General features: G+C 38.6%; 1 protein-coding gene across 4 annotated transcripts in view; it reads right to left on the reverse strand.

The window, feature by feature from the left end:
- LOC306762248 (uncharacterized protein) overlaps window positions 1-24,211 on the reverse strand; it is a 119,570-nt gene that overhangs the window by 5,931 nt on the left and 89,428 nt on the right. For 3 of the 4 annotated variants that reach the window (XM_079248689.1, XM_079248688.1, XM_079248687.1), the window contains 18 exons: window positions 23,997-24,050; window positions 23,495-23,548; window positions 19,402-19,455; window positions 14,943-14,996; window positions 14,394-14,438; window positions 13,415-13,456; window positions 13,223-13,267; window positions 12,313-12,339; window positions 11,145-11,198; window positions 10,311-10,355; window positions 9,969-10,013; window positions 9,808-9,870; window positions 9,377-9,412; window positions 7,895-7,939; window positions 7,265-7,408; window positions 5,052-5,118; window positions 4,799-4,936; window positions 1,584-1,661 (listed from right to left, as the gene is read on the reverse strand). In XM_079248689.1, coding sequence (XP_079104815.1) covers window positions 1,584-1,661; window positions 4,799-4,936; window positions 5,052-5,118; window positions 7,265-7,408; window positions 7,895-7,939; window positions 9,377-9,412; window positions 9,808-9,870; window positions 9,969-10,013; window positions 10,311-10,355; window positions 11,145-11,198; window positions 12,313-12,339; window positions 13,223-13,267; window positions 13,415-13,456; window positions 14,394-14,438; window positions 14,943-14,996; window positions 19,402-19,455; window positions 23,495-23,548; window positions 23,997-24,050 — 1,090 coding nt within the window. Of the gene's footprint in view, window positions 1-1,583; window positions 4,392-4,798; window positions 4,937-5,051; window positions 5,119-7,264; window positions 7,409-7,894; window positions 7,940-9,376; window positions 9,413-9,807; window positions 9,871-9,968; window positions 10,014-10,310; window positions 10,356-11,144; window positions 11,199-12,312; window positions 12,340-13,222; window positions 13,268-13,414; window positions 13,457-14,393; window positions 14,439-14,942; window positions 14,997-19,401; window positions 19,456-23,494; window positions 23,549-23,996; window positions 24,051-24,211 lie in introns of all 4 variants that reach the window. The other variant, XR_013771495.1, reaches the window with a different exon arrangement.

The raw sequence follows: 24,211 nt of genomic DNA on the forward strand, positions 1-24,211 counted from the left end.
GTTCTTTAGTAAGATAAGATTTTAGTTTGCAGTACAGACTTTATTTTTCACCTCTGGAGATTTTTGTCTTCCACTGAGGCACCGTTTTTGTTAAAGCTGCGCTGAGACCATAAAACATAATGCAATCTAGGAGGTGTGTTTATCGCTAACAAGCTGAGATAGCAAATGAGGGCTGGAAAAGGATTTAGGGTTTGAGTCTTGACAAGAGACTAATACACTTCTTTCCTTTCAGTGGACAGGTAAGAAAAACTGATAAGAAGGGGTGTATGTGGAGGAGGAATGGCTGTCAGTGCAGTGCCTGGTCACTCTGACACAAATGTGGCAGCCCAGGTAAGAGTTCTTATATATAGCCACAAATAGTTTACTTCCTTCAGCCTTAATGGTCTGTGGCTGATGGGTTTCTTGAGTGCTGAAGTGACAAGAGAATACCAGTCTTAAAATTTACAAAAAAAAATGACAAAAGTCAAGAAAATTTCTTGGCTTCTGGTAAGTATTTTTTTAAAAATGCAAATTCTTTAGATGCTTTTTTTTCTATCAAGCACCACAAAGTCATTTGGTTCATTGCTGATTCAGTCCTGTTGCTAGCATAAATTATTAATACCTACATTAAGGATGTTTTTTTCTCATCCATATTTGTCTGTTTGCTTTTGGGAGGGAATACACAAAATCTACCAAGATGGTTTTTATGAGAACTGCTGGAGAACTGAAGCATTGTCAGAGGAAAAACTCTTGAAATTTTATTGTGGTTTCTGTTTCTCAGTGGATTATATTTGAATCTCTTTCTGAGGGCACCTGCTAGACCGTAATGCATAAACCCAATGTAAAGTTTCTAGACTTAAACTGTATGATAAAGACTTTTGCCAAGAAAACTTAGACCACTTGCTGACGCATCATTAAGAAAAAAAAATGCCTGGAAGAAAAAAACAACTGTACTGGTATGATACGGTTTGGCATAGGGCTGGGATGATATGCTTTCGTCCCGATTTGATTTGATTCCGATTTTTTTTGGTGCCAATTCGATTTAAACTGCGATTCTCACGTTTATTGGATATTGCAGATTTTTGTAGACTAAAAACAAACAAACAAACAAAAAAAAAAATGTAAAAAACTTTTCTTCAATTTGGAAAAAAACAACACAGTAGCCAGACCATCATTCTGCTGCCATAATGCCCAAGAAGACAAGTAAAAAAAAAAAAACAATAAAAATGACTAAAGTTTTAGAATGGATTATTTTTATTTATTTGAAAAAAAAAAGACTTTTTTTTTATAAAAAAAATTATGTCAGCATATCATGGATGCGTAATCACAGTTCAAAAAGGGACTGTAGACCTTTAAAAAGGTTTACGTTGGTTGAATACCCTGCTAGTTTCATGATTGAATGCATTTAAAAAGTGTCAACAGCATGGAAGAACTTACTGATTCCTTTTGATATTTTCTTTGAAATGATGTATCATAATTTGTTTTCTCCTTTTGAATTCACACAAATCCCTTATTGGATTGTAATATTTACTACAACATATTTCTCACTCATTACATCCAATCGCAAGTTGAAAATTTGGATGCCTGTTGTGTGGCGGTCCTACCTGGTGGCCCCATGGGTCCCGGATCTCCTGTTAACCCCAACCCAAGCTGCCCTCGTTCTCCTTTCTGACCCCTGTATCCTGAGAACACACATACACACAGCATTCTGAACAAATACTGCAAAAAAGTGAAGTCTAACCGTGTGTCATGTTTAAGGAGAGTGTAGTTACAGTTAGTAAGATTAGTATAAATACCACAACATGTTAAAATCTAAATCTAAGCAGTTATTTCATGTTTTTCTCTGAGGGTCGCAGGTTTCACTGAAGTTGGAGAAAGAAACTACTGTGGATCTCAAGTTTCTGTCATTTGTTTGGAAAGGGAAATATCATGGAAAAGATCACAATAACATTCCTTTGCAGACTTTAAAACACAGCGAGGAGGCTTTTTCCAACCAGAGGTCACATACATGGATGAGGTGTGAAAACATGGACTCTGGAGAAATGTACATTTTCAGGAAAATTAACAGATGCATAAAGCTATTTATGAGTATTCATAGATACTAAACTTCGGCCTTGATGCCATTCATTCTATTTTACGGTTCTTCTAGCTGCAAAATGATTACGTCAAAGCCAAAAAAACAACTGATGATCACAAGCACATGCTTTATATATCAAGACCCATGAGTAAGAAATAAAATAAAATCTTCATGTCAGACCAGGCAGTGTTTTGTTTAAAAGAATGAACACACAATCATTATTCCAAGGCTTTCCCACTGCATGCAAAGCCAGTAAGTCTTTAGAGTTCAAAACAGTAGCATACCAGTAAGAATGTGAGGGACTGCAATAATATTTCCCCATGAGGCACTTAAAGAAATGGAGTTTCACAACCAACGGTTGCATCGAGTGCATCAGAAACATTGACAGGAGTATCAAGCATTGCGCTGCCTGGCCCAAAGGGGAAACGCTTCAACGCTTACATGTCAGAGAAAATCTCAGAAGAAAGGCTTATGAATGCTCCAAAACTGAATCTCAAAGAGAGAGGGGCTATCCACACATTGCCACAATAATGAGACTTCTTTCAACACTCACAGAGCCTGGGGCATTCATTCAGGAAGGAGACGTTCCATGGAGAAAAGCGCACTGTACCTTAAGCAAAAAAAAAATACTGAATAGCACACAGAGCAATAAGCTTGGGTGGCACACTGGGTTGGTGCACTCTGATAAAATCGAAAATGCCATACGGCGCACTTGGCTGAAAACAAATTGTTTCCTGGGTCACTAATGGACAAAATGTGTCGACAAAAAATAATATTGCCAAAGAGTGCTGTGTCATGCTTGAGTGATAGGACCGCAATCCTGCACCTGCTATACACTGTTGTAAACATTATGACTCCAGCATCACTGTATTCATACTACAAGCATGCGATACAAAAAAAACAAAACAAAACAGCTTTTTTTCTGAGCAGCTGCTCCATCAGATACAATGAGATATTTAGTGACACAGTCATATTGTACAGGAGAAGCAGCGTAGCAGCTCTTAACCAGAATTTACAGCCTGATGGATATATTTAAAAAAAAAAACCACACACACACACACACGCGCACACACACACACACAAGTAAACATGAATTAATATACACAAGTAAACATGAATTAATATACAGAAGTCACTGAAATACAAAATGAAAAGAAGAATGTTAAAACAACAAAATGCAGAATTCATAAATTGTGCACTTAAACTCAATAACTAACATCAGAGAGATTTTACATTTCAATCTCAAAAGCAAAAGATGAAGAGAATGATAAATGAGCACTCAATTACAACAGGGGAGGAAATAAAAGAAGTGCTGCTCCTCAGCTCAAGTCCTTGTGGGCCTGCTCTAACGGCTGGAGACTTCCTCCCCTGTGTAATAGAACCACAAGCAAGAAAAAAAAGAAAAAAAAAAGGACAGTGGATCCAACAGAGGGGTTATTTTTCACCATAAACAATTCATTTTGGCACAATGGAGAAGAAGTCAAATGGGATATTCCAGAGGAGCACAGTCTCCAGTGGAGGATAACGAGAAATAATGAGGAAATATTACCCCAAACTCTCACCAGCTGAGTGGAGGCACAAGTCAACAAAGAAAAAATTAAGAAGTTGTTGAATTCTTGATTTATCAAGGGAAACAACTTTTCTCTTTATTTTCTATAAATATTTATTGCAAAGCTGCATTATAAATCACCTATAAAACACTCCTTTGAAGCATAAAAAAAAAACGTAAAACAAGCTAAACAAAATCCAGGACATGTGTAGTAATGCCTGTAGCATTACCACCACACAAATATTTAGAGTAGAGTAGTTGCCTACTTTAACTACATTATTCATGAATGGAAGTAGCATTTTAAATTATAGCAGTGGGTTAAAATGTAAATGGTCTTGAATAATGTGAGGTAGATACAAAGCTCAAAGAGAAAGGCCAATGCAGTGGTGCTTTGATCTGCACCGACACATAAAACACTCCTCCTCTTCAAAAGTTAAGAGTTAAGATACCTTAGTTGTCCTGCAGACACAATACAAATCTGAACAAGTCTGAGGTACAAATCCTGACCAGCAAACCATTAGTGTTGAGTGAGCAGTCGGAGAGTTGTATTAGTTTGATAAAGAATGTCCACCCTCCTTCCTGACTAGGCTCCTTTTGTGTTTTAGAAGCTTTCTCTCCTGGAGTGAGGTATCAATAATGGAGCTCTTTCCTGTCCACACAGATAACATTTTCTCTTATTCACAGCCAATTCTTCGTTTGTCTTCATATTTCCCAGAGAGCTGCTGTGCACCACACTCCTGGCCTTTCCTCTGCTCCCCGCCCCTCAGTCTGCATTGATATATGGGTCTATGCAAGAGAGAAATACCCATGAATCCATACAAAGTGGAAGCGTCAGCCCAACCCCAATCCAGCCAGTCTGCTGTATTTCATATCAACTCTTTTTATAACAAAACATGTTTGAGTTATTGTTATGAGATGCAACCCTACAGCCTGCATCTTGAAAATACAAAGTGGTCTCTGTTAAGTTCAGCAGGCTATGTGAATGTGACAATACAGAAGGCTAGTTGGACTTGTGAAAGCGCCAATGGAGTATACACATACAAAGATCACTAAACATTGAGTTAAATGAGACAACAGATGGTTAATCATGTTCACCAACAAGCATTCAAATATTGTGAGTGCCATTTGTCCTATTTTAACTGAAGTGGTTATTTTTATTTAAAGGTTTTCTACATGTTTTATTCATCTCCTACCTTGAGGTCCAGGGGGCCCAGCCTCTCCTGGTGGGCCTGGTAATCCATCCTGGCCAGGGGGTCCTGGAGGTCCTTGGATCTGTGAAGCTAAGATGCCAGCAGGTGTCTTCTGGAGCATGGCTGCACTTGATATTTTCTCTACAAGGCAAGAAAAAAAAAAATTACACAGCGAACGTGTACAGGTGTCTTAAGAAGCGGACAATAAAGCTGGACAGAATCCTGTCAACTAAATTCAATGTAAAGCAATTTGTACCTTCAAAAATCTTCATTACTTCACTTTGGATAAACATTTTGAGATCCTGTGTGAAGCTGGGATCATCCTGTGGGTGAGAAGAATAAAAGACTTTACTAAATCATTTTAACTCAGACCAGCGAGAAAGGAAATCCAATTAAGCGACGAAACAAGCCAAACTTTGATTCACAGTGAACCGGCTGCAGAGGATCCACAGCAAAGACTCTAGCTGTCATGGTATGAGACTGAGTAAGTTGTTACATGTCTCCACTCAAAAATTCCTGCTAGACACGCTTTAAACCAAGCATATTTACAAAACAGAAACAGAGAGCAGCACACCATAAAACACATTAAGATGTGTTTTATAACTTGATGAACTGAACGGCAATTCAATATAAGATCTCTGCACGAAATAAAACAAATTCAGTGGAGATTATTACATTTCACTTCATGACTCTTTAAAGTGATGCTTTTTATGTCCAGTTTAGGAAGTACGCAGTCTGTGCAGAAATGTTAGAATCATATGTGTACAAATATATAACAAGATAAACCAGCAAAAATACATACATTCATGAAATATGTACAGTACAGTCAGTTTACATCAAGGGTGCCCGAGTCTGACCCTTGAGGTTAACTATCTTTGCACTTTGAATTGTCTTGTACATGAAAGGTGCTATACAAAAAAACTTGCCTTGCCTATCTTGCAACTTTTAGATGCAACCCTTCTTCAGCACACCTGAATGAAATGAATGGCTCATTTGCTGGCCCGTGCAGAGCTGAATGACGTGCAGATGAGTGAATTCAGCCATTTGTTTAGAAAGTGCTGGTGAAGGAATGCCCTAAAAGTTGAAGGATAGTAGATCGTCGCCCCTGGTTTAAATAGTTCACATCCTAATTTGCATTCTGTCACATCATCAATAAACACTAATGACTCTGTGACATTGGAAGATATACAAGCTCACAGCATCACAAAACCTTCACTTGTTTTATGTTTGGGTTCATTATCCATTCCAAACCTTTTTTTCTTGTTTTTCATCCTGTTGTCTCTTCACCCAAACCTGTTTTTGCTGCCATCTCCATCAGCTAACTCATTTGTCAGCAGAATACAATAAATTGCTGATTTTGTCACTGAGAATATACTTTATTTTAATCCTGTTCTGTTCTGGAAACCAAGGATGTCCATGTTTCACTTGAATGGATAGCTCGTATGATAGCATGCTGTCGGTTCACAGCAAGAAATTTCAATGTTCATTCTTCCTAGCCAGGACGACTGACTTTTTACCTACTTTACTGATGGAAAACTACTAAGTGAACAGTACATAACCGTCCCTGAAACAGCTTTGGAGCCAATTGTCTTATTTAATTTGAGCCAGTAAAGAACAGCACCTTGCATATTTTAAAAGCTGGATTTCCTGCATCTTTTGTCAAAATTTAGTGTAAATCATCTAAATACAAATCAAAATCAAAATGTCAAAATTTAGTGTAAATCATCTAAATACAAATCAAAATCAAAATGTCAAAATTTAGTGTAAATCATCTAAATACAAATCAAAATCAAAATGTCAAAATTTAGTGTAAATCATCTAAATACAAATGTGGGAGTCTGTGCTTTAGTTATGGCATAACTACAAGTTAATATGGTTTGGTAAACAGCTAAAATAGAGAAAAAAAGAACCCGCAAATACATATATCAGTGACAAAATAGTTCCACACCTAAATGCATCAGGTACTTACTCTTCTACCCATAACTTTGTCAGTCATTAAAACTGTTCTCAACTGTACTTGCGAAGGCAGCACCAGCAAAACTGGAAAACAATAGTCAGCTTGAATGTTGAATCTTTGCAATCAGAACAGTTTTTCGTCACTGCGAATGTTATATAACGGCAGCGAGTATAAAATGTCTGTGACAGATGGAGGTGTTTTTTCTGCTCTGCAGAGCTCTTGGCACGCCCACGTACATCTGTCTTCCTGCTTCCGTCTCTCTCCCTCTCTGACCTTCTGCTGTGCCTAGATGATCAGGAGTGGGAAGCGTTGAGCAGAAAGAGAACAGCGAGCTCCCTCGCACAGCTTTGTTTGATGTTTCATGCAGAAAGCTGCAGCCACACCATTTTCCTTACAGAGAATGAGAGCTGAACGAGTTACACAAGCTGAGGGAGCAAGCTGGGTGATGGAAATTTTAATCAGCTAGGAGGATAATCTGTTTATGCTGAGGTATGTACAGTTTTACTACTTACCAGGAGTCTTACACTCCCCAACTCTCCTGGAGGACCAGGATCGCCTTTTACACCTTGTGGTCCGATCGGTCCACTGGGGCCAGGATCTCCAATGCGGCCCCTTTCGCCTTGAACGCCTCTTTCTCCTGGAATCCCTGGATCACCCTGCAGTAAAGAGACCCAACCAAACTTTCTCATCGCAGTGTGACGCAGAATGTGTGCAAGTTTTGCTGTGTAACAAGCAATCTTTCTTGGCTGCATCACTGTAACTGTAATTGCCAGGCCCAACTGTATCACTTAACCTACTGTGCACAGTGACCCCTCTCTTTTAATGTGCCAGTGTCAGTCACCTGTATTAGGATTCTGTTGGCAGCTGCAAAGCTAAAAGCCTCACTTTGTATCCTCTATTACCAGCATTTGCCACAGATTACTGCACAAGTGTGACAGAGCTTTTGCAAATACAATAGAGAACTGCACTGAGCGTTAAATGCCTTTTTTCTAGTGCTTATGTGCTTGTGGGGATTAGTCATATTTGTGCTGAAGTGAAGACTTTTATTATTATTCATTACTTTTCCATCAACACATTTTTGCATTTCAGTTTGGCTCATGAGAATGGTTTCTTTTTGGGAAAACAGGATTGCGGTTACTTACACGTTCTCCTTTGGATCCCCTGTCACCTGTTCTACCTGCGTCACCCTTTGAAAACAAACAAACAAAAATGTACTTTCAGTCAGTTTTACTGAAGGAAAATGTTTACATTACCCGTCTATTTTCCAGTTCTGTTCATGTGAAGCAGCGATCACTAAATTCTCTCTAATATTTGCAGAGGATTCTGTTTTGTTGCCTGAAGGGAAACTGTGAGCAAGCTTTTCCTGAATTGCTTCACTTTGAAAAATGTACACTTTTTCAGATGACTGTGCATTGATTGCTCCTAACCCAGCTCAGGTGGATCGCTTGTATAATATCTCCCAGTACAGTATTTCACCTTCTGCAATGTCATTGCTCTTCTGTATCACTCCTGTTTTGTTTGACAAAGGCCTGCTTTCCCACCAGCTGTCTCCACTGTACAGAGGAGCTGCAAGAGAATACCTGTCTTCAGCTCCATGTCACAACATCTTGTGTCTTCCAGTCCCTTCCTGTCACTCCTCATTGCTTCCCTTTACTTTGCTCACAGCAATACCTCTGGGAGCATGTTTGTATCAATTTCCCGGTGGATTACAGGAGCCATGGAAAAGACAATCAGGCATGATGTGGTTTTAAAGCTGGCATCGCTTTGTGATGCCAGTCTCCCTTGCCTGCTTTAATCTGTAGAACGCTGTATTCCCCACTGTCTGATGGGAAGCTTAAATCTATCATCTTGCCCACTGAAATGTGCTTCCCTGGGCATTACATTAAACCTCAAAGCAGTGAGGAAGGAATCTAAGCGGAGGAGCAAAGCCACCTACTAGATGGCACTGTTGCCCTACTGAAAAGTCAGCGTCTGTGAAAACAGCCTCTGTGGAATGCTTAGATCATGGTGGAGTAATATTAAATAAGTAGAATAAGCAAACAATAAAGTGCTGGGGCTGTCATTAAGGTATGCGATGAAAAGAAATCATGTATATCAGAGCAAAACAGTAATAATCATCAGTCAAATTTGGGTGTTGAGTCATATAATGTGTTGAGAATGGCTATTAAGGCAGATCTGTTCTAAATCCTGCAAGACCATTTTGTGTTCATGAGGTAAACCATGTAGAATAAATTTGATCAGTCACCTAAAAGCAGACTTTTCTGCTGAATTTATTTAAACTTCTGCCAGATTCACCAAGCAGGACAATGCATAATTAAACTGAAGTGTCTACTGGCCTCTATTACAAACATTTTAGCATTGCCGGGGAGCGTTAGCTGTATAATTAGGGTAAAAAGACTAAAAGCCAACAAAGCCTTAAATCTGCAGGATTCCATTTGGTTTTTATCATTAAAATCTCAAATATGCAAATAGGTTTAATGCAGAAAGCATGCTGTAGCTGGGGTGGGGTGGGGGGGTTGGGGGGTTGGGGTGGGGGATAAAAATCTGCTGTGCCATCTTTCTGTAGCTTGGCTGATGTAAAGCACTTTCTATAAGGGGATTTGAAACATGTTCGCATAACTCACCTTGAGTCCAGGAGTTCCATCTCTTCCAGGTCTCCCCTGCTCAAAGAGCGAAACACAAACAAAGACATTTTGTATCAGCTCCCACCTTCGATTGGATCAGCACTGTTGCACTCCTAGTAATCTCCACAGTTAATGAGATATCTCAACCAAGGGATAATGATCCTGATTGCTGAGCGAACATGGTTCCATTGTGCGCTTACAGGGAAAATTACAGAAACTATCTCTGATAGTGATTACATAGCAGAATGTAATCATCTACAGGATAAGTAGTGGCTAACATAGGTATTTCATTCATATTGTCCTTGAATCATGTTCCTCCCATCCACATAGACACTATAACAGGGCAACAACAATGGATGTGTAGTTACTTGGCTTTAGCAGCATCTAGTGCTGATTATAAAGTATAAAAGGGGGTGAATTCTTGTCCTTACAGGAACCCCTTGGGGACCTTCGGGTCCCGGGAATCCAGTCTCTCCGATCGGCCCCCTTTCACCCTGTCAGAGAACAGAGACAGCCGGCTTGTCAGTCGGCGCTGACAAAGGAATGACGCGCAGATTGACAGTTCAAAGAGAGTTAGAAGGCTGCGGCTTACCGGCTCTCCTGGGATCCCTGGCTCTCCACGAGCGCCGGGCTTCCCCTGTCAATCACATGTATAGGAAGAGAACAGACATTGTTTGACAGGTTCTCAATAGTGTCATATCTGCAGCACCTCTGTAGGCTCCCGTTTATATTGCAGCTGCACAGAAAATCAACTGAACAGACCTCAGGTGTACAGAGCTCTTAATCGAAAATATGAATGTTATGGGACTTCACTTCTAAAGGCTGCTTCAGTACTTAATGAAACAGCATTGACTTGTTGCCAGCAGACTTAATACACAATGATTGATCAAGGAAGATGATCATTTTAATTATTTTAGAAAATAACCATACTTACTGGAGGACCTTGAATCCCAGGGGAACCAGGCAAACCAATATCACCCTGAAAACATGTCGCATATCAAGTATATTAAAAGACTCACAGCATAAAGAAAATACACATCCGTATCATGTCAAATAGACACAGATAGTAATAAAGCAAACTGAATAAACAGGGTTATGGTGAATGTTCTCTTATGGTTTTGACTAAATGCAGGAGGGAGAAAAGCCTGTAATACTTATATATCTACTCATAAAAAGCACACATACAAATGAACTATAAACAAGCACATTAAGAAATTACGTCCTCTCCATTTGTCAACCACAAACACTCATATGTCGAATCTCTGACAGTATTTCCCAGTAGAACAAATTACTTTGGAAGTAACTGCTCCATCCCTACAAAACTTCCACACAACATGCAGTCACACACTGCCAATCAGTGGGGACTTTTTTCATCCAGATTTTTAATGCAGGCAGTTGTGAAAAGTTCCATCCGGTTAGTTTTGTTCTCTTAAGGAAAATGCATCTAGGACGAGCGATTCACTCTGCAGATTGTTAGCTATTACATTAATGCTTATGCTCCAAATTGCTGTACATACTATTTGGAAATGTCAACCTAAAATCCCTTTGGGCGATACTTAAACACAAACCCAAGTAATTGAATTCCTCTAAAAACTGTTTCCCCTTAAGCTGAGTCATAACTTCAGCTAAAAACCGTAATGTCTTTAACTCTCACACTGGCAGACATTTTTGTTTTTTAAGATGGATATCTCCTGTTAGAAAGAAACTCTTTATATGTTTTATAATGAGAGTGTTAAGAAAGCACTGAAAACTGAGAAATTTCTCTTACTTTGGCACCAGGTAGCCCTTCAAGACCAGGTAAACCCATGGCTCCCGGTTCCCCCTGCAAGAGGAAAGTAGACCACATGAAGAAATCACTCTTAAGATGTAGTGACAGCTTCCACTTTCAACATTTTTCCAACAAAGAACATTTTTTTGTTTCACAGTTGGCAATAGGAGAGTAAAGCTTCTTAAAAGTAACCGGTATTGTCACAAAGCTGCAGCTAAATGGAATAACATCAATATGGATAAATACAGACAAGAGCTAATGCATAAGGAAACATGTCAATTAAACTCTGTACAAGCTAATATTTCTAATATCATCATCCCTCCTATAAATATTCTTTGTTGGGTGTTGATGGAAGCTTTTATGCATCAATGTGAAACTAAACCCAAGAGGACAACACAAATGTCCACCAGCACATGTAGATCCATAAGACTTTCGTTTGGCTCTAAAAATAGAGACCCATTCCCTGTATTTGAGCAAGTGGTGGCCTTTATCTACCTCCTCTTACTCAAACTGCCACGGAGAAACGTCATTACCCAGGACAGAGGGGCAAGCGGTGCCGACATAGACTGATTGTCCAGGTAATTGTCACACATGTAGATTGTCATGAATAAAGTATTGTGGCTAAGGGAAGAGCGGGCCAGCCAGAGGATCAGCTGTGAGACGGATTGGGGCAATTCCAGCACAGCACTGGAGCCGGTCACACAATTTATTAAAATGTCAAATTAACATCTTGGTGAAAAATCACTTTGCAACAAAACAATAAAAAATGCAATTGGCCCCATGAGGGTATGGAATTCAAGTTGATGGCAAAAATGTCAAGTTGGCTCCATGTCTTTGTGGAGTGTGCGCGGATTCAAAGCCACTGTTGTAGAGGGGCACATTTAAAGTGCAGGGTTTGTGGGATCCCACCGGCAAGGCAATATGGTACAAAGGTTTCATATTTGCTGAAGACAAAGTCATTCTTTTTGCTGTGTGTTGGGGTTCTGCTGAGAGTGGTTAAGTGCTCAGGCTTGAGGCTGTATTGACTTATGTTGTACAGTGGAAAACCACAGAGATAATGATGGAAAGCAACTGGCAGTTCTGACTTCTCCTTTTGTATAAGCTGCACAAAAAAAAAAAGATGAATGCTTTCAAAATATATACTCCACAATGAAAAGATTCAACTCACTGCAGGTCCTTCATCTCCTTTGGGACCCTTTAAAGAAAGAAGAAAACAGAACAGATTACCCTTATGAATGTGACACCCGCTACCATAAAAGTCATAAATACAGTCTCCAATGACATGTAGCTACAAGTTATTGTTGTTCAAATTTATAGGAGTCATTTGTGTTTTACTTTTCTCACTGTGTCTATAAAGCATGCTAACACTGTAACTTTGTCTCAAACAGGGATTACATAATCCAATCTGGTTATGATCAAGCATTTTTCAACATAAAAAAAAAAGAAGTTTTTGATAAATTGTGTGGCTAGTCCCTTTTAACACTGACGAGGATGCCCTCTTATTGATTGCTCCTGAGGAGCTGTTGGGCTGTGATGGATCTAGTACAGACTGAAGCATCCTTAAGATTTAGCTATAGTTCATGTGCATTGTGCACAGGGGACAACACAGAGTCCGATTTTTGTCACCTCCTTAAGTGTTCGCTTTGCTGGATGGATCCCTGCAGGGCCTGTGACTGAATGTCTCTCAGGACTGGACACGATTACAAACTGTCTGATAAGCCGGAGCAGGAGGAACCGATAAGCAAATCGGGTCACTTCGGCTTGGCACTGTGCAGAGCAGCTGAACTTTCTGCAGACCATTTTGCATATCAATGATGTTGTGTGTCCTGGGGTAGATCAGAGGCACCTGTTTGAGAGTCAGGAAGCCTATTGGCCTTTGCCAACCACCAGCTCTCAATGAGCATGATTGACTGTGATATAAGAGCTTCAGAAGCCAAGATAACATTGAAGGGCTGGTCAGGTTATTTGTTATTCAGCTCTCCCAGGCTCTGCAGCTCACATAGTATCAGCAAGCCTGTTTGCTACCATTCCTTCACAGCACACTGTAAAGGATTTGCTTCAGGCACAACAACACTTACCGGAGCACCAGGAGCTCCAGGGGGTCCTAAAATAGCTCCACCACTCTGCAAAGACATTTCTTTATGTAATGACTACATATTTTACAATGTAGGTCAAACACATTTCCACAGCAAGAAGAAATTCTTTTCTGCCAGTATGACTGAAGGCGTTGTATCATTGAATTGAGTTGGAATCATTCAAACGGCCTTTACCTGCAACTTGTACAAACTGCTCATCCCATTGCCCTCCACCCCCTGAAACACAAGAGCAAATACCATCTTTTTTCAGATACTCAGACAGTTTTAAGTACACAGTGTCCTCGTGGAAAACTGTACAGTAGGTGTGGAGCAGTTAAACACTACTAAGCCTTTAAAAGCTACATGAGAGGGATCAATAGCTCATTTGGTGATTACACACACACACACACACACACACACACACACACACACACACACACACACAGAGTAAGAGAGTGAGAAAGAACAGAGCAAGAGAAAATAGGGAACAGTAGACCCAATAATCCTTCAGCCAGTCCTAATTTAAAAAATGAGGGTGTCTCAGAAATACAAAGAGGAGAGTGATTAAAAAAGATTTGGCTATGAGAACTAGGCAATTGTGACTTCTTGGGTAGTATTAGAACATAAAAGGGTGTTTTCCCATGAAAGGTTGGTAGAGGGCAGCTATTGTAAATGAAAAAGAAGTCAAGGTTCTCATTTAGAAGTAAGCGAATGCTTGTGCCCTTTTCAGGCCACTGAGCCATCCCCTGTCCTCCCAGGCTGCAGGTTTATGAGACCGGGTTTTGTGTGTGTGTGTGTGTGTGTGTGTAGTGGTGAGGGGGGGGGGGGGGGGGGGCATGGCAGGTTCAAGGGGACTGCCGATGAATTATAGATTTGCCTTTGGAAGTGCTTACTCACTCGCCTTTTAAAGGGATGGAACATGATTCAATGCCAGCGAGCAGGTCGCCCCGATTTCATCTTGTTTGTACTTGTTTGTCAGTTATGCTTTTCTTGTTACATTAAATGCTGTTCGACTGGGCGAAACACAAGTGCTGAACAGATGGCCGTTACTCAATAACGACACAAATATCAGAAACAAAATTACATTAAACTTGCAGGAGGTGAAACAAAACCAGTGACACTGATGGAGGTTTAGTATTGACAGCTGGATCTTGTTGAGGTGTTACGAACTTACTGGAGGTCCTGGCAGCCCTGGTCTTCCTGGGGGTCCTTCATTTCCCTGTCAAAGACAAACCAAAGCAATTCTTAAATATGTCCATAAAAATGGAAATGTTTAATAAGTACAGTTTCAGACTAATGTAACACACTGGTATGGAACTTTAATTGCTTAAATGGAAAAAAGATTATCTTAAAGTATATGCATCCTTACACTTTGATGCATGTGGCCCTAAGGAAAGGTTTTCAAAATTTGAATATCTTTATTGTCTTGTTCTTTTTTTTTTGTCAGAATTCAGATTATTTGGCATTTATTTATTCCACCAATCTGTCTTTAAGATATACGATACAACAATACTGATAGGAAAAACCGAAAAACTTATTTATAAGACCACTGTTGTATTTCAGACATGAAATACAACAGTGGTCTTTTTCTATCGGCACATATTTGTATAGTTAGAATTAAATGAGGAAACCGAGTTTTAATGCAATGCAAGTGGAATCAATAATTTCTGTAAAGTCTATTGGAACATATATTAAAAAATGTTTAAACAATGAAACAAATTACTTTTTCTCCTTTTGCTCCTGGTTGGCTCATTGGACCGGGTCTTCCCATGAGCCCCTGCAAACAGAACAGCATTGTTCCAATGAAATCTGATATTAGAAGCACTCCTGAATTCTGCAACATGTAAAAAACAATAACCACTGGAAGTAGACAAAGAAGTTGCATGTCAGGGCCTGAGTGCTATCAGCTAAGGAATACCTGGTTGGCTTTAGTTTAGTTATATAGCTTATAAGTTGGTTAGAAAAAAGAAAAGTATGGCTTATACTGAGAAAATAAATGAACTGTACTGGCCAGCAACAAGATAAACAGCATAGATCAACACTGGACTAGATTACTGACTCCTGCAGAAATACCTCCAATCAGATTCCTGCACATTGCAAACTATGTTTTTGGACCAAATGAATGCAAAATGATTGAGTCTACAATGAAAGTCAATGTTATTTCAAACTTGGATTTAATGTAAAATCCAACTGCATTTATAGGGCAAACAAAATATATTCAACTAGCTATAAATGAACTTTAAGTTGGTGTTCTAAGTCACTATACTTCCAAAATGGACTGATGTGTTTACCATGTTTATATTTAATTAAAATAGATGGATTTAAGATAGCTAGTTAATTACAAATCATGATCCTAGAGTTTACGGTGCAGTAGCCACGAACGCAAGAAACAGTTTTGGTGCGACATGTAACAATTATGCAGTAATTATCTAAAATCCAATGAGGCAATAGAGCATTTTCACAATTTCAGTTATAATCCAATTTCTTTAATAAGATGCACTATTGTGCTTTGTTGGGCAGCTAATGAAAATAGGTGGGTTTATTTGTATAGCAAAATTTCATGTACAAGACAATTCAAAGTGCTTTACATACAATAATAAAAACACTGCAGTGGGGTTCAAAAGAATCATGAAAAAAGTTGAAAAACAAACGTAAAAAATTTAAAGAAACTCAATAAAGACAGAAAAAGTTTAAATAAAAAAAAGATACAGGGTAAGAAATAAGAGTTACAGTTTGAGGAAACAGAAATGTTTTGAAGCTTGATTTAAAACTACTGCAAATAGACCTGAATGTGTTTGCTGTCAAACCATTCAGTGCTTTGTAAACTATGTAGTGATCTCGGCCTTCCAAGACATTCCAAAGACATTAGAACTGGATTAAGAGAAATTAAGAGAAATTGTCATTTCTTTCTCTGCAGTAAGACTGGTCCACAGGACAAGGAGGGTGACCCATTTGACCCAAAAGGAAGACGACACCCAGAGATTTACACCCTTTTCTCTCTACAGAATGCGGCTGTGTCAACACAAAGGGAGTAGAACATCTAACAATTTATAGTTGCAGGTCGGGGGGATGCCGAGAGTCGCATCTGACCAAACCCTGGTTCTTGTCAAAAATGACACCTTCATCAAAGTACCAGACTTCATGGCGCCAGAACAACCCCTCCCCTGACTGAGAAAGAGACTGAAAGAAATTCAAACTTCTTTCCCCAATTGAAGGAAACTTAACCTCATGATCTTATTCTTCAAGCTGTCCAACCAATTTAACTTAGTCTGAATGACTGTGGTTAATTGTTTTTGATTGAATTTCTTCTTTTCCATTATTTTATCTTGATATGTGATTTAATTCTTTGAACTGAGCACACACGCATATTAATCATAAACACTGCATTAAATAATTGTTGATTATGTTTTCCTAGCTTCAGACCTCTCTTAAGCTACTAATGTGAATGAATAAAATGTGAGTTTTCTTTTTAGGATTACCCGATGAGGACGAGTCATGACAATTAATTAATCCACCTTTAATAAAAATACATGTAGCCAATCTTTTCATGTGTGAAAGTAATACTATAAAATGCTTCTCTTCCCCAGCAAACAAGGAATCTGCATAACTCTGAAAGAATGTGATTTGATGTGTATTGGAGTCAAACAAAGCAAAGAATTGGGAGTATCCTGTTCACACTAATGAGATGCAGAGGGAAGGAACTGGAGCTGACCTGATTGGATAAGGTTGGTCAGCCTCTGACAGAAGCAACTCATGATTGGCTGGAAGTTCGAAAGGCGGGTCTGTTTAAATTAGACTGGCAGCCCGACTTTCTCAGTCTAAGCTTTTTCCTAATTCTCAGTCTTTTTGTCATCGTCTAAGCTTTTGTCTTCTGTTTAGTTTTCTTTAGCCTTTCGTCTTCTTTTCTTTTTAGTTATTTCATTATAAGTTTTTACCTCCCCGTTCTTCTGAACGGGAGAAAGTACAACAAGTGTTTATTTGTAACCAGTATTTTTCCCGAGATCACTAATTAACCAGAACCGTAGCTCCAACTTTTTCCAATGCGTCTCAACATGTAAAATCTGGAACTATCTATTGTTGGGACAATCTGGATCATCATCACACCGCTCTGGAACTCCGCTGAACGGACCCAGAAGCCCAGAGTAGCTGCATAGACCTACCCATCTGACGCTCCAGGGATCCAATCCCCCGGAAACGCGCCGAATAGGGAACCAACCACCCGCTTCGACCTCTCTCCGGATTCAGCGTTCAAGTAGGATCTGATAGCGCTCTAACATTTGTGATGTCCCAAACCAGTACATCAAATTCTAATTAAATAATTAAATTTGAATTCTTATCCAAATTTAGAATTATTGAACACGTTCTTATCAAAGATTTAAGTAAGATAATCATCCCGATTTATTTGCTTAATTCCAACCAGTTTCTTCCTGCTCCATCTCATTTAATTAATTTCAGCGTTCCTTATTAATGTCATAAATGAAATTCCATGCAGACAAATCCATTATACCATCTCACCAATAACCTCTCCATCATTGCTCATTTTCACTGCTGTATGTTTACCATCATTGTAATAAATATTTATAATCAATTCATCCGTTCTTGTCATAATTTCTGAATGCACAATTTCTGGTTCATTCGTTCTTAGAATTTACTCCTTTAAACTGAGACTGTTTATTGAAGTGAGTTTATTTCAGGTGTCTCATCCGCCTGAATCTTAGGTTAATTAAAGGTGATGAGTGGTGCTCCAAGGTAATTAATAAATTCATAATTTGTAGAGGCCTATTCCGCTACAACTAAAAGCAGGTTTGTTTTTTAAGTAAATTATTTGACAGACAGGAAGATAGTGTAAAGATCTGAGGACTGGAGTTATATTACAATGTAGTTGTATGCAGCAGTGTTCCAAGTCTAACATTAGCTGTCTGATGGACTTGTTAGATACTATCCACTATATGCATAGGGTTACAGTAGTCTACTAAAGATAAATTCATGCACAAGATTTTCTAATTTATGCTGAGACATCAGTCTTTTAATTCTTAATATGCTTTTAAATGTTACTGCTTAAATTCAGGTGTGAGTTCATGACTACTCCCACATTTCCAGATCGGTGGTTGGTTTTTAAAGAAACACAACAGAACTTTCATAGATTTTTATCAATGGCGCAACCCCTTTTGACTGCTACTTCAGCATCCATCTTGCATCCAACCTGCACTGTGAGCTCTCTCCAGCCAGTAAAAGACAGCCTTATCTTGACTCTTGTCTTATCTCTTACCTTCTTTCCTTTACTCTCTTCCTCTGATAACGTCTTCTTGAGCTTCTTTGCTAAATCTGCCATGGTGTGCCTTTAAAACAGCTGGTGTGGTTATATCTTCTTGCTAGCGTTTGATGCCATGGGTAAAGTCAGACTCAGCTGAAGAAAAAGTTGTGTAGTGTTTTTTTTTCCAGCTTTGGGATGTTGCTAGGTAGTAATAGTTCCAGAAATGATCAAAATACATATCACTGGGCCATCAACCGAGTCTGGAACATGGTATTTTATAAGGTCAGAAAGTTAAGCTGTGTGTCCTTTACATCAAAGTTTGAAAATTTGAAGCTGAAAACAGAATTTTTACTCTTTTTTTTTTTTTTTTTTTTATCTTTCTTCATTGGCTCCAAAAAGTGTTGTTTTTCCTTCATTTAACTGCAAAAGGTTCTGGCAGCATTTTTAATTTGATCAGCGTTTGGTGAGATGGTTGTGTAGATTTGTCATCAGCATAATTTGGGTTACATATTTAGTCATTTTTTTTCATTGTTTGTGCAAGTGAGAGCATTCACATGTTGAACAACAGTGGCCCCAAAATTGAAACTTGGGTAATTTCACAGGTTATTCGTGCTCACATTTATGGCTACCTGTAGACACACCATAGTCTTGTATATCTTACAAAACTCAAACCAGATAATGACAGGGCCAGAAAGTCTTACTCTGTTTTTTAGCTGATCATGAAAGATGTTAGGTTGACTGTAAGCACTGTGATCCAGCAGTACCATAATTGAAATGGTTCTGTTATCTGTGCCCCAGCAAATGTCAGGGAAAATCTTAACTAGAGCAAAATCACAGTGCTTTACTGTTGCCAAAAACCTGACCGATAGACATCAAAGCAGTGATTTGGTGTCAAGAAGTTGTAAAAGACAAATGGCAGATTTCTTACCGGGGCTCCTGTACGACCTGTCACACCAGGAATTCCTGGTGCTCCTGGTGGCCCCTGAAGAAGAAAATATTAGAGAAAACAGTTTTTCAATATTAAAAAAAGAAAGAAAGGAATAACCGTATTATCACCTCTTCACAATGATTTCCTTCTTGCAATCCTTTTTCAACCAATCAACTGTCATGCGTAAGAGAAAGAGTAAAGAACGTTTGCACACTGGCAGGCAAAATATTCAGCCAGTTAAGAGCCCTACACTTAGCTCACAGCTGTTTAAGAGTACATATTGAGATGTTTATGAATTGAGAAATTGATTTCATAATTCTTAAGACAAGTTGTCTTGTGTGAAAACATCAATTACAGTCAGTACATTTGGATTGTTTCCATCTGCATCAGTGAAGTGGACATCTGGCCATGCTGAATACTACACAGCTCACTGCACACAGAGCAGATATGCTAGACTGGAGAGCTAACATCCAATTTATTGGTTCAAGCCTATTTTGGAATAGGCCAGGTGACTATCTCTTTTTTTGGCTTTGTCTTGATTTTTGCATATTCTTTTAACTTTTCCTGATTTGATCTCTTCAATTTCTTTTTAACTTCCTTGATCTGTGTTGATAATCTTTGTCATGATTGTTGTATGTATTTACATTTACTTAATCTGCCAGGGACTACAGATTGAAATTAGCCATTGGCTAACTCTGGCACATTTCCATATTTTATGTCCATCAATATGCACAGTCTGTTTTAAGTAATTTAATATAAAAATATCCATCTATCCATAACCATCTACCCAACTACTAATATTTCCAGAAAACAAATTCTAAATCTAAAAAAGTCAGACCCAAAATGTTTGTTTTATTTACATATTTGATTCAAATCTGAAGAAAAGGGCTTTTGGGGGGGCTCTGCTTTGTGGTCCTTTTTTGCTACTGTTTTACACAATTAAAGGCTATAAAATACTGCCAAAAGCTCAATTCAATTCAATTCAATACTTTATTAGGTCCCTGTAGGGCAATTTGTGTACAGCCAGTAGCATAAAAGTGCAATCAGTCAACAACAACAAACAATAAAAATAATAAAATAATAAAAGGCAAGTTAAATAACAGTGGAAACACGGTAAGATGAGAACATCACAGCACATGAAGCGACGCCAAAAGTAGCAAATTAACAACTATGATTCATTTAAAAATCCAATGGCTCTTGGGATGAAGGAGTTTCTGACTCTATTGGTTTTAAACTTAGGCACGCAATATCTCCTGCCTGAGCGCAATGGCTGAAACTGCCTGTGCAGAGGATGGGCAGGATCTGCAAGGATTTTCTTTGCCTTGCATACAGCCCTGCATTTGTAAAGATCCCACAAATCACTTAAATGACAGCCAGTAATTTTACTGCACTCTTTAACTATGCTTTGTAAGCGGTTTCGATTTTTAAGATTTAACATGCCAAACCAGCAAAGAAAAGCAAAGGTAAGAGTTGACTCCACAAAACAGGAATAAAACATTTTCATAAAAACATTGTCAACGTTAAAAAATCTCAATTTACGAAGGAAGTGCATTTTCTGGTGAGCTTTACTACAGACAGCATCAACCTGGGTGTCGAATGTTAATTTACTGTCCAGTACTGTTCCCAAGTACTTGTACTGATGCACCACCTCAACTACCTGTCCATTTATCAGGGCAAGAGGGAGGGCAGGAGTGGATTTCCTAAAATCTATCAACAATTCTTTTGTCTTTGACACATTTATGTGCAGGAAAGAAGACTGACACCACTCAAGAAAGTCAGTCAAGACAGGGCCATGATCAAGAACATCACCAGAGACCAGAGAAACTATGACAGAATCATCAGCAAACTTAATGACATGGCGGTTCTCATAGAGGCTTTGGCACATATTTGTGTACAATACAAACAACAAGGGAGACAAAATGCAACCCTGGGGTGCACCAGCCACTAAATCAATATTAGCCATGATTATTTCATGGATACCATGTAATTCATACATTTGACGATAGGTTAAAGAAATCCTCTGTAAAACTCTACAGAATAATTCAGGAAAAGAGACAGAAAGTTGTATTTAATTTTGTTCCGTTGAACCAGAGATTTCTATCTAGGCGTATAAAAACAATAAATATATGAAAATAGCCTTTATACTTTCTGTATTCGATAACATTCATTAAAACAATATTTGTATTACAATTACATGTGCAAATGATGTACAGTCTAACTTTATATACACTAATTTAAATAAGAACTAACAGATAAAAAGTAAAAAAATAAACATGAATATATACTTAATTGCTGTTCTTACCTCTGTAGTTTGGGAAAAAAGTAAAGTTCTGACCTGCACTCTACTGAATGTATGACCTTTTAATTAAACAGCCTTGTTACAAGTGTGATGGATTGTTTTGTTTTTCTATCAGCTTTTCTTTTCACTTTTCTTATTATTTCCACTTCTCCTGTGAAGCATCATAGCAAGCAGAATAATGGTCTAAATGCTGTGTTGCAAACAAATTTGCTTTGCCAAGTGAAACTTTAAGGATATCAGGTTCCACTTCATTTTCTGTTTTTTTTTTAGTTTTTTTTTTTTAGGTCTGATTTATTTACTTACTTACTAATTTAATTTGAAGAATTGTTTATTACTGTGTATACATAACATAACTGGACCTAACTAGCAGGGCAGTTAGGTCCAGTTAGGTGAAGATACACCAGAAAGCAATAGCCCTTAAAAAAGAAAACACTAGACAACCAACTGCTACATCTGAGGCCTGTATTATGAAACAGGATTAACAAAACCAGGATTTCAATCCATAACCTTGATTGGTTTACCAAGACATTGGTAATCCTGATAAGCAAACCTAAGCGGCTGGTTATCAACATGGTAACTGAACCCAGGGAATTCCAATCCTGATCAGTGCACATGCACATAAAAGGAGTTGCATTCATTTATTTATTCATTTCCTTAACGGCTTAGTCTAATTAAGGATCGCAGGGAAAGCTGGAGCCCATCCCAGCAATCATTACACCCTAGATAGCTTACCAGTCCATCAGAAGTGGTGCTTGAGTATCTGACCAATCACAAACATGGAAAAACCCTGCAGAGAAGTCTTTTTTTACGCCTACTTCACCACGGAGAAGCAGACAATTATTCTTGAAAAATATAAAGAGTTCAAACACATCATCCAGGCCAAAAGCAACACTGTTGCCCCAGCAACCGCCAGTAAAGAAAACTGGCAGAAAATTAATGATTCTATTAGAGCGTAAAATTCTAAGATTATATGATATTAATTAATTGGACAATATAAACAGAAGGCACTCTGGTCACTCAGTTTCCCTTATAAAGAGACATTTTAGCCAGACTGCTTGTAAAGTGCCCTTCCTTTAGTTTATAATTTGCATTGGGTTCTTTTGAGGCTCAGCTCCGCCGTGGGAGCACTTTTTCTATTTGAATATTTATTCCTCACCGTGGCGGCAGGAGTAGTTGTGCATTCCATAAGCTCATGGTTCTGCAGTTTATTATTGACCTCATTATTTCGAATGCAGAACCACAACAGAGAACATCATACAGCCTTTGCAAGAAAACAAAGCTGACCATCATTAGGAGTACCTATAAGATAAGAACAAGCTAAAAAATACTGTGTCACAAGGTACTAGAAAAGTAGCTAACACATATACCCACGAGACAACAGTGACTGTGTCAGCATGCAGAACATGAGGAATGAACAGTGTTCAAAGTGATCCCACAAATTCGACCATTTGCATCCAAGTGTGATGGATTGTAAACTCCCTCGACTTTCTGGTGAAACACATTGTAATGCTTCTGAGCTCTTCTTTGTTTCTAACTAACACACACAGACACGCACTCAACAGCCATTGAGCTTTATAAAGCAGCGCTTTTGAGAGGAACAGATCACAGCAGACATGCAGTTTTGTGGACACCTTTTGATAACTTCTTTATAAGCAGAAAGGCTTCACCAAGTGGCCAAAATTACACACATTTACATTCTTTTGAAAAACCTATTTCTCAATGTCGCAATGACTTACAGATGGGGAGATAACCCGTGGATTCATTTGTTTGGATTCATGTTTTTTCTCCACTTACCTCATCACCTTTATCTCCAGTCGGGCCTGGGAACCCTCGCTCTCCTTTTACACCCTGCAGGACAGCAGAACCAATGAGGGAAGGAAAAGTGAATGTTTTTCACCAACCATGAAAAAGCCTCAAACTAAAGGCTGATGGGTGTAAACTTCAAAATGTCTCTTCCAGCGGAGAATTTGAAATTGCCTAGCCTGTTTCACTGCAAGACTGTATCCATGGCAACAACTTCTGCAGAGAGAGCCTAGCGTTCATAATAATACTAATAATAATACAAGTTTAGGCAGCTGTTTAGGCTTTCAGCAATGACACATAAGGGAACTTATGAAAAGCATTTGTCAGAGTAAATCTACATTTATTAGATTAAATACACTTTTTAGCAACAACATCCAGAATGATGCTATTCATTTTCCAGATTCTTCCCATATGGTGAGACTAAATTATTCATTTTGTGGCAGTTCCATTAAATGCACAAAGCTTTATTAATGTGTGATATTCTTTTGCCTACCTTTGGGCCTTCCTTCCCAGGATTACCCATCGGACCTCTTACACCTGAATCCCCCTGTTTAGAATACAAATAGCCAGTGAGTATGCACTCAGGTGAATGCAAAAGTTTAGGCTCCTCTGTTCTGGTACATCAGTACAAATACACAGTTTTCTGTTTCATGTCTGTTTGATGTTTTTCTGTGGGTATCAATTGTTTAATCATATTAGGAGCTGAGG

The sequence above is a fragment of the Telmatherina bonti genome (genome assembly GCF_933228915.1).
Source record: "Telmatherina bonti genome assembly, chromosome: 11".
NCBI lineage: Eukaryota > Metazoa > Chordata > Actinopteri > Atheriniformes > Telmatherinidae > Telmatherina > Telmatherina bonti.